This window comes from Vipera ursinii (genome assembly GCF_947247035.1).
Source record: "Vipera ursinii genome assembly, chromosome: 8".
Taxonomy (NCBI): domain Eukaryota; kingdom Metazoa; phylum Chordata; class Lepidosauria; order Squamata; family Viperidae; genus Vipera; species Vipera ursinii.
The window spans coordinates 3,742,372-3,752,603 of NC_139519.1; the positions used below are offsets into that span (position 1 = coordinate 3,742,372).

Genomic DNA, 10,232 nt, shown 5'->3' on the forward strand with positions numbered 1-10,232 from the left:
TACCTTTCTTACTACTATTGATGTATACAAAATTAGATATAGACATCTTCGTCATATTTTACTAATATTATAGAAATAATAATATCAATTCATAAGTCACTATCCTGTTTTTTGTGCTCTTATTAAAGTTCAATTTCCCATCAATATTTACAGTATCTTTACCAGTTATGATTTTCTCAATATTAATTATATTTATGTGGCTAAAAAAATTTATTCATACCAATCCTCCTCTTATTTTCAAATTTCCCATATCAAAAGGAGAAAAAAAAATGCTATTTTAATTCTAAATCATATCTTCTATTATAAAAATCTAGTTATATCTAAGGGTCATCCATTCTTTTAATCATATTGAAACAAGTATATTAAACGGATAGCGCCCCCTCTGATAGATCAAATCTTCTGTTTTTTAACTCTAAGTCTTGCTTTCTTTCTTTGCCAAGTAGCTTTCCAGGCCAAGGCAATTAAATCGCCCAAGAATTTTCTTTCTATTTTTGTGCAAGCTGCTTGGCATAAGAAAGGCAATTTAGGTAGAGTATTTTTTGGGGGTGGGGGGGAACTCTGCCCCATATTCCCTAGACATTTCCCCTGCTGGCTCTATGTTCCGTATTCTCAGATCTTCTTCCTTGTCCTCAGGTGTATTTTGGAGAAGTAAGGGGTCTTTCATATTTTCATTGTTATAGCTAGGTCTTGCAGTGTTTTCTTTGTATGTGGCAGCCCATATTTCCCTTCTCCTATCTCCTCCATCTCTAGATCCATTTCTTCTGCTTCAACCTCCAATTTCTGGTTTATTTGTTCATACTTTGTAATTGTTGTCTGGGAGCTTTCCAGTGTGGCTTCATTTTGGAGATTTGGTCCTTTATATCATCTAGGTTATTTTTAGTCTCATTATGGTTTCTTTTTATGTCTTCTTTTTGTGCAACAATGGTTTGATGAATTTGCTGTAACATAAAAAGTATTTCTTTCTGGAAGGTATTTGATTTTTCTTGAGGCATCATTTCTAGAAATCCTCTGGTATCATCAGTCTCAGTATGAGTGGAACAAGGTTTCCTCTAGTTTTCTGGTCTTTATATATAGCCTTTATAATCCAGTCCTAATAGCAATATTTTATAATAATCCTTTGTCTCAAGTATGCTGAAAATTATCAGTCAGGCAAGGCTGTAATCCACAATGTTCCAAGTATTCAAAATGTTCAACCTCCCTGCAGCCAGATGTATTCAAAAGTTGAATTTTTATTTCTCTCCCACTAGCTCCTGAGATTAAAAGTCCAAGCTCAGTAGGTATTTATAGTCCAAGAAGGTCAGGATGATAAATATGCCAAAATATTTTCCTGTATTACCAGCTGTACCAAACAGCCAAGGGGCTAGTTATGGTGCTGTACTTAAATCCACCACTAGATGTCATTCAAAGTCCATATGTTTTCCACTCTTAAAACAAAGGGTTGGTTTCTTATATTTCACCTCAATAATTTTTTCTTTCCAAGAGAAAATCTTAACAATTATCACAGGTCTCAGATTTATCAAACATGTATCTTTGTATTACTTTCACTTCAATATTATGTATTTCTGTCCCCCATAACAAATTTAAAACTTACGTTCACATCCGGAGGTTTTAGCCTTCTTGGGAGCCTTTCCCAGGAAATTCAGTTGTAAAATAGTAAAGAAAGGATCAATATTCTCACCCAATTCAAACATGCTGTTTACGACGTGCTAATTAAGCTTTGTTCTTTGGTTGTCAGCTAATGGCCGGCCACAGAGATGTGGCCGGTCTTTCCCCTGTTTGTTTAGAGGGTTTTCCTTGGATCGAGCAGAGAAACCATCTCTGTGTGATCGACAAGGTACCCCTCCTTCTTCATCGCCTCTTCGGGGTGACTTTAGGCCCTTTTCAGGGCCCCCAGCAGGGCAAAATCGGGTGCAGAAGGCAGACCCTTGCCTTCCTGCATCCGTCTCACTGCGACACAAAACCAGAAGCTTGACATACTTATTCTATCACATCTCCATCACACTGTCCAGGTCAGTTTTTACCTCCCCAGCAGTTACCTCATTCATCAAGCAGCTAAAATATCAATGTGGTGGATTTTCTCAATTTTGTTGACTGTATTTTAAGCTACTTCATACCATTCCTGGTTCAAGGAAAGGATGGGTATTTGAAACTGCCAGATGTCACAAGATTTGCCCAATCTTGCCCTTGTCTTCTCATATGACAGCACCAAAAACTCCTGAGATGCTTGTATTCTCATTTGAAAGTGGCTATTTTAAAAAAAATGATGATACATTTTTGTTTCATTTGAGGGTTCTGCAGATACCATTGGGAGAAATAGAATAGAATAACAGAGTTGGAAGGGACCTTGTAGGTCAACTAGTCCAACCCCTCTGCCAAGTAGGAGACCCTCCACCATTTCTGACAGGTGGCAGTCCAGTCTCTTCTTGAAAGCTTCCAGTGATGAAGCTCCCACAACTTATGAAGGCAAGTTGTTCCATTGGTTGATTGGTCTCACTGTCAGAAAATTTCTCCTTATTTCTAGATTGAATCTAGAAATACATTCAGTCTAGATTGATCCATTATTCCATCCATTATTCCTTGTTTGGCCTTCGGGTGCTTTGGAAAATAGGTTGATCCCCTCTTCTTTGTAGTTTGGTAACATCAAATCCTCAGCCCAAAGAAGAGCATTTTAATCAAGAAGTCTCCTGCACCCATGCTCCGGGCTTCATAGAAAGTAGTGCACATGGCTATAATTAACAGCTTGAACTGTTGTGTTCAAAGAAATGTTACCATTGCATTTCAAAGGTTTTTGGACTTGTCACTTATTTCAGATTTAACAATCGCTCATTACAAAAACATTCTTCCCAATCCTGTAAAAACACAAAATATTTAAACCCCATACCAAAGTGTACAAACTATTAATACAAATGTTTCATCACAGAATTAATGTTTTATAATGAAATGAAAAGGAGAAACATTACCAGGTCAGTCGAGGACTACCTGTAGTTATTCCACAAAAGAGAATCAACAGGCAAAGTTAATGAACCATGAATTATTGGAAAATCATCAAGGGGAATACAATATAAGATTAAATCAAGAGAGTAAATAATAGCAGAAGATACAGTTGTCAATGGCTTTTTCCCCTTTACAAATATCAGAAAGATTCAAAATGAATAAAAAGAACAAAGTAAGACAGACGTTGTAGCACAATTTTGGACCAATGAGGAACATGATATTGCTAAAATATATAAAGTTTTGTGGAAATTTGCAATGGAAGAATAACAGGTTTAAAAATGATAAGGCGGGCTAAGAATTTTGGTTATAATATACAGATGGATCAATGGGAAAACATGTGTTTAAAAGGGTTGAAATTTACCTTATGTAAATTTTAAAACAGAATGTTTATAAAAAGATGTGTTGTTGATACATGATGCCAGAGAAATAATCTAGAACAGTGTTTCTCAACCTGGACCGGTTTCTGAGGTGTGGACTTCAACTCCCAGAATTCCTCAGCCATTCTGGGAATTGAAGTCCATACCTCAGAAAGGGGTCCAGGTTGAGAAGCACTGTTCTAGAATGTATAAACGCCTTCCAAATATATGCTGGAAATAAATAAACAACATGAAAAGACTTTTTATCATGCTTGATAGACATGTAAAAGAGCTAAAAAGTTTTTAAATTCAAATATAGACATTGGTGTAGAGGATTTTAAAAATTAATGTGAAAATGAAGCCAGGACTTTTTCTGTGAAGACTGGTGGATAAACAGTTAAAAAAAGTTATGGAAGATTATTTCAATATATGATTACTGTGGCAAGATTACCATATGCACAATTATATAGAGTCACTTCTGGTGAGATGAGTAGCTATGTAAATTTGATAAACAAAAACAGTGCAAACAATGGAAAAATGGTGAATTAAGAGAACTTGCGGAGATGAACAAACTGACTTCTTTGATTAGAGAAACAATAGAATAGAATAGAATAGAATAGAATAGAATAGAATAGAATAGAATAGAATAGAATAGAATAGAATAGAATAGAATAGAATAGAATAGAATAGAATAGAAGCTGGAAGGGACCTTGGAGGTCTTCTAGTCCAGCCCCCTGATCAAGCAGGAGAATCTATATTGGTGATTGAAATCCTTTATGGACTTTTTGCCTAAAAATAAGTGAATATATAGTTTATGCTTTTGGCAATGAGACAGGATTAAAGGAAGAAAAGAGTTCTGGTGTAACTTGAGAGAGATCAAAATATAATGGTACTTATAACTATTGTGAAGAATCTAGAAACTACTTCTTTATATCTTTTTATTTTTCTTTATATCTTTCTGTTAGAGTGCAGAGAAGAGCAATAAATATGATAATGAGTCTGGAGATTAGACCATATAAGGAATGGTTAAGGGACTAGGTATGTTTAGCCTAACAAAGAGGACGATTAAGAGTGACATAATAGTATTCCAATATTTGAGAGGCGGTCACGGAGAAGAGGGGTCAGTTTATTTTGCAAAGCACCTGAGGGCAGGACAAGAAGTAATGAGTGGAAGACCATTAAAGAGAGATCCAACCAAGAACTGAGAAGCAATTTTCTGACAATGAGAACAACCATTTGACAGGGATGGTATAAGGAGAGTAGAGTAGAATAGAATAGAGCTGGAAGGGATCTTGGAGGTCTTCTAGTCCAACCCCCTGCTCAAGCAGGAGAGCCTATACCATTTCAGATAAGTGACTGTCCAGACTCTTCTTAAAAACCTCCAGTGATGAAGCACCTACAACATCTGGAGGCAAGCTGTTCCACTGGTTAATTGCCCTCACTGTTTCTCCTCAATTCCAGGTTGCTTCTCTCCTTGACTAGTTTCCATCCATTGCTTCTTGTCCTGCCTTCAGGTGCTTTGGAGAATAGCCTGACTCCCTCTTCTTTATGGCAACCCCTGAGATATTGGAACACTGCTATCATGTCACCCCTATTTCTTCTTTTCTTTAGACTAGCGAAACCCAAGTTCTGCAGCCGTTCTTCATATGTCTTAGTCTCCAGGTCTTTCATCATCTTAGTTGCTCTCAACATCTTTTTTGTAGTATGGGGACCAAAATTGACTGCAGTATTCCAGGTGTGGTCTCACTAGGGTTTCATAAAGCGGTACTAATACTTTGCATGACCTTGATTCTGTGCCTCTGTTTATACAACCCAGGATTGTGTTAGCTTTTTTGGCTGCTGCTGCACACTGCTGGCTCATAGTCAAGTGATCGTCCACTAGGACTCCGAGGTCCCTTCCAGCACTATGATTCTATGTTTTATGTTTTTTTTTCAGTTTTCTCTTCTTGTTACATTTTAGCTTTTTCTGTTTTTTTCTCTTTCTTTTTTGTTTTCTTCTTTAATTTCTATTACTGCTGTATATAAATAAAAGAAGCTCTGCCCCTTGTTAAGGTCTCTATCATACCCATTGCCCATAAAACACCCAATGAATTCGTCATTGCGACGGTCTGACTGGCTTTTTTGGTCACAAACCGCAGTCGTCCCTAACCTGAAGGAAGGCAACGTTGGTAGGAACTTTATGTGGAAAAAATTAAACCTGTATAAATGTTTTTTTTAAATGGACTTAATTATGTTTTGCTTGAATATATCCAAATCTAGTGCAATAATTAAGTGTTCATTTTTGAGATATGTATTATATTTGGAATATTCTAATAATGTTTAAATATACCAGTCTTGGATATTACTAGGCATATTTCAACAGAGAAAAAAAATGAACTATTGACTGGATAGAAGGACAGATAGATAGATTCATATATATTTTGACACGAGCAATTTAGACTATCATGCAACTGTTTCATCACAATAGACAAACTTTATTTTGAACATGGAAACTGCTCTCTAAAATAAGAAGCCCTCACATCGTCACAAGCTTTAAATCTTTATCTTCAATCACTTCCTTTCCCCCCCCATCTCTTTAGGGAGGTCGCATGTAATAGCAGAAACTTGTAGGAACAAGACACCCTCTCTTGCACATTTAGCCAAAAATGCAACAAAAAGACAGAATTTTTTTTTAAAAAAATTATGCAGTCAGCTAGGCCAAAAGTAGTCGGGGCTGGGCAATCAGGTCTTCTGCAAAGAGAAAAAATATTCCTCTCTTTGGGAGCATCTAAATGTGGAATGTTTACAAAATGCTCATTAAGAGAAAAAGGGGTTGTGAGATAGCAGGAGAAATCTGGTGGACAGCTTACACTACAGGAGATAAGCGAGGGAAAGCTACCCTAGGAGACAGAGCAGGCCATGTCCAATTACTGAGACCTGGAAAAAGGGGGTGTGGGGAATAAGAATGGGAGAGAGACTGATCACAAGTTCCAAACTTGTCCACCCTCGGTGACACAAGCCGTATATAACCCTCGTGGGGGGATAAAAGAGCCACTTATACCGCACCCAGCAAACTTGGTAGAGCGGTGTGGCCACTTTGAATGAAGTCATGGAGTCCGTAGCCTTCCAGATTTGGGCCACCGTTTCTCTTCTGGCCTACCTTGCAGATGGGAGCCCCATAACGAGTCTAGATGTACCCCTTGTGGATGAAGAGGTGCCTTTCTTTGATGAACAGGATGCGCTGCTTCAGAATTTGCAAAATGAGCTCCTGAAGGCACTTAATCTCTCAGGGATCCCCCTGCAAGAGGCCGCCAAGACGGACCCTCCAGAATACATGTTAGAGCTCTACAATAGGTTTGCCAGGGACAAGTCCCTGATGCCATCAGCCAATATTGTTAGGAGCTTCAAAAATGAAGGTAAGTTCTTGAATTTGCTGCACAACTTTAGGAGGAGCAACCCAATGGGATGAGTAGCCAATTATCTCACTGGCTTTTCGTTGATAGATTACAGTTGTAACTAGAGGAAAGGAAGATTATTCTTTTAACGGAGCAGAGAGGAACTTTGAGAGAGAAGATAATCGCAAAGAGATTCAACTGGCCTAGTGCTGAGTTGTCTTACTGCTTAACGGGGCACATCTAATCTCCCAGCTAGTTGACTTTCACACTGCAGGCTAATTGCCGTACAGTATTCCTCAGTTGGGCTGTGCTACATTTAGCCAGACTGTGTGTTTTGTGTAACTTTTGAACATCTAATGAAATCCTTAAAGATGCCGCCATTGCATACTCTCAGGCATTGTCCTAGAGAGGTGGCAAGCTGTTTTGCAAGGGTGCCGTGTTAATTTACAAGCAAGGATTTTCAAAATGTACATTTCAAACTCAGTAATTGTTCAGTTTTGTTTTTAACGCAGCTGCAGAAGGATTTTGCAGGCACAAAATCAGCCTAGAAATTGGTTGTTTTAAGGTCTACCTATCCTAATGACAAGGATTCAGAATGAGGTATAAAACAGAAACCAAGCTGATCTAAAAATCAGCACTGGGCCAAATTTATTGATCTCAAATGCGTTAATTTGCAGAAACTAAAACCTTTCTTTTCTTTGAAACTTTGTGTAAAGCAAAACAGTTCTTATAAACACCAGTTTGATACCCCATGGCTATCTTGTATTATACATGTAGGTATATATTTCTGGCTTGCAGAAATTGAGTTTTGCAAATATTTTTTAACAGTTCAATGTAAGATTTACTTAAGTCAGAGTGCTTGAGCGTACCGTTTATTTAGTCATGTGTCAGCGTTAAGATGCCTTACTGCAAAATGCTTCTTCCTAACTACCGATCATGCTGCTGATACTCATTTCCATGGATCATAGCATAAAGGCATATATAATTATGCTTTTCAAAAAGCCAAGAATTGGCATATCTTCCAACTGTGTTATAGAGTAGACTTTCATGGACCACATTCTCAGCTAGATTTCTGCTGCTCCTTGCAATCAGCCTTCTTCATGGTCCCTGGTCTATAGTATCTACGAATAATTGTTATGTCTTTTATGACCATGCACTGTATTGCACCTACCTGCAAAAAATTAGAACTTCTTCTGGTAAAGGTCATGAAATTATAATTATAAATCCATTGTTCTCAAATAGACCTCACCGAAGTACAGTAGCCAAAGCTGTATTCTGCTTTACGATGTTCACCCTGTTAGGATTCCTAACAGCCTGCCATTTTGTCACAAAGCCTTCACTTGATTAATAGATTTTTCTGCCCTCTTTTATTACTGGCCCCTCCATTGTCAACAGTTAGGACAGGTTTTTGTTTCAAAAGTGATATCTCTCCCACACTTTTCTCCAATTTAACTCTCTCCTGTGGCCACTTAGCAGTTTAGTTACAGAAAATCAATTTATTTCTCCAAACGGCAACATCGAGATTTTTACCCTCCTGTTTTTCCATATATACCTCAAGGCAGTGCCTTCCTCCTCCTATTTTCTTCACAACAACCCTGTGAGGTAGGTTGGGCTGAGAGAGAGGGACCGATCCAGTCACTCAGCCAGCTTTCATGCCCGGGGGGGAGAGGGGGCGGTTAGAACTCCCGGTCTACTGATTTCTGGGGCCAGGCCTGCCTCTCAATGCCAATTCAAAACCAGATTTAGGCAGGTTAAACTGTCGTGCAGTAGTGACGATACTTTACTGGGTACATCCTGTATCAATGTAAAATATAATACGATTTTTAAAAACATTTTCAGAACAGAGTTCGCGGCCCATACGCTTTAATGGAATGCAGAGGAGCCCCCTGCTTTTCAACGTCTCCATCCCTCACCATGAGAAGATAACCATGGCTGAACTGAGGCTCTACACTCTGGCAGAGGACAGACCACTCCACGAAAACCTCGACAGGAAGATCACCATTTTTGAAGTGCTGGAGGGCGAACGCGGAGGAGGGAAAGAGGGAGACGAGAGGAGGCTGCAAGCGCTGGCGTCCAGATTCATTTACAGCACTGACAATGAATGGAAGACATTTGAAGTGACAGAAGCCGTCAGGAAGTGGCATCACTCTGACTCAACCACTCACCGGCTAGAGGTGCAGGTGGAGTTCCGAGGGGGAGAGAATCCCAACCCAGGAAGACACAGAGGCATAGACATCAACTTGGAGACCAAACACAAGCCGCTGTTAATTGTGTTTTCAGACGATCACAGTCATGTCAAGAAAGAGGAGATATACGAGTTGAAGGAGATGATGGAGCACGAGCAGGTGCAAGAGTGGCCAGATTTAGATTTCCAGGATATCTCCAGCAGCCCCAATGATCTGCTCCAGATCAGGTCCAACATCATCTATGACTCAACGTCCAGGATCAGGAGGAACGCCAAGGGAAGCACCTGCAAGAAGACATCTCTTTATGTGGATTTCAAGGAGATTGGCTGGGATTCCTGGATCATTGCGCCTGCTGGCTACGATGCCTACCAGTGCAAAGGAGCCTGCAACTTTCCTCTGGATGGCAGCCAGTCGACCACCCATGCCATGGTCCAGACGTCCGTTCATTTGAATGATCCCCAGAGAGCTTCTCCTGCCTGTTGCGTCCCAACCAAGCTAGACCCCATCTCATTGCTCTTCTTGGATAAAGGGATAGTCACCTTCAAGCAAAACTATGAGGGCATGTCCGTCTCAGAATGTGGCTGCAGATAGTAGCAGGAGATGGGGCTCTTGCACGTTGTTTTTGGCTTTGATGGGATTTCATGGTTCCATCTGAACAATTTTGAGATGCAGTCAATTCATTGAACAAGGAAAAGGGACACTGGAGACTTGCAACAGTTTAGGAACGATGGCTGGAGCAAAGGGGAGGATGGGGATGGGAGGAGACAATTGGCCTCCTAAACAGCAGCGAGCAGAGGCATCTCCTTAGCTTCAGCTAGAGCTCCCAAAACATCACAGATCTTCCTCTTCAGTTGTTCATCCCAGACAGCAATCCTGTTCAGCTCCTTCTAATTTCTGGCCGCTACAACTGAGCCAACAGTTGTCAGAAAACATAGCAAAAGTCCCAAAGCTGCCATTTCTTATCACACCTCTGGAAAAAAAAATGGCTGCTTTACTGAATTACCTCCAAGAACTCTCCAGCATTTTTTGATTTCTGTCTTCACGCTTCCCTTAGACTTTTCCTGGGAGAAGTTCAAAAAAACTTTTCTAAGCTGTGACATATGGGGTTCATACCGCTCACTAAGCCATGGTTTTATTAACCATGATTTATTAAATAAACCACAACTCATGCAACAAACCAAGCCAAAAGCAAACTGTTATGTGACTCTAAGTCATAATGTTTTCCTTATTTCCTTGGTTACTCAGAAAACAAACTGGCCTAACGGTTGATGTTGCTCAGAAAGTTTCTGCCTTCCAAATCTCTTTCTGGAAAGTTCCTTGCT

At 39.6% G+C, this 10,232-nt stretch overlaps 1 protein-coding gene across 1 annotated transcript; it reads left to right on the top strand.

The window, feature by feature from the left end:
* Window positions 1–6,305: 6,305 nt before the first annotated feature.
* Window positions 6,306–9,501, top strand: BMP10 (bone morphogenetic protein 10; the record flags this gene model as incomplete). The annotated part of the gene is made up of 2 exons (XM_083368826.1): window positions 6,306–6,745; window positions 8,564–9,501. The coding sequence occupies exons 1-2, from the start codon at window positions 6,439–6,441 to the stop codon at window positions 9,499–9,501; spliced, it is 1,245 nt and encodes a 414-aa protein (XP_083224952.1). The 5' UTR covers window positions 6,306–6,438.
* Between the last annotated feature and the right edge of the window lie 731 nt (window positions 9,502–10,232).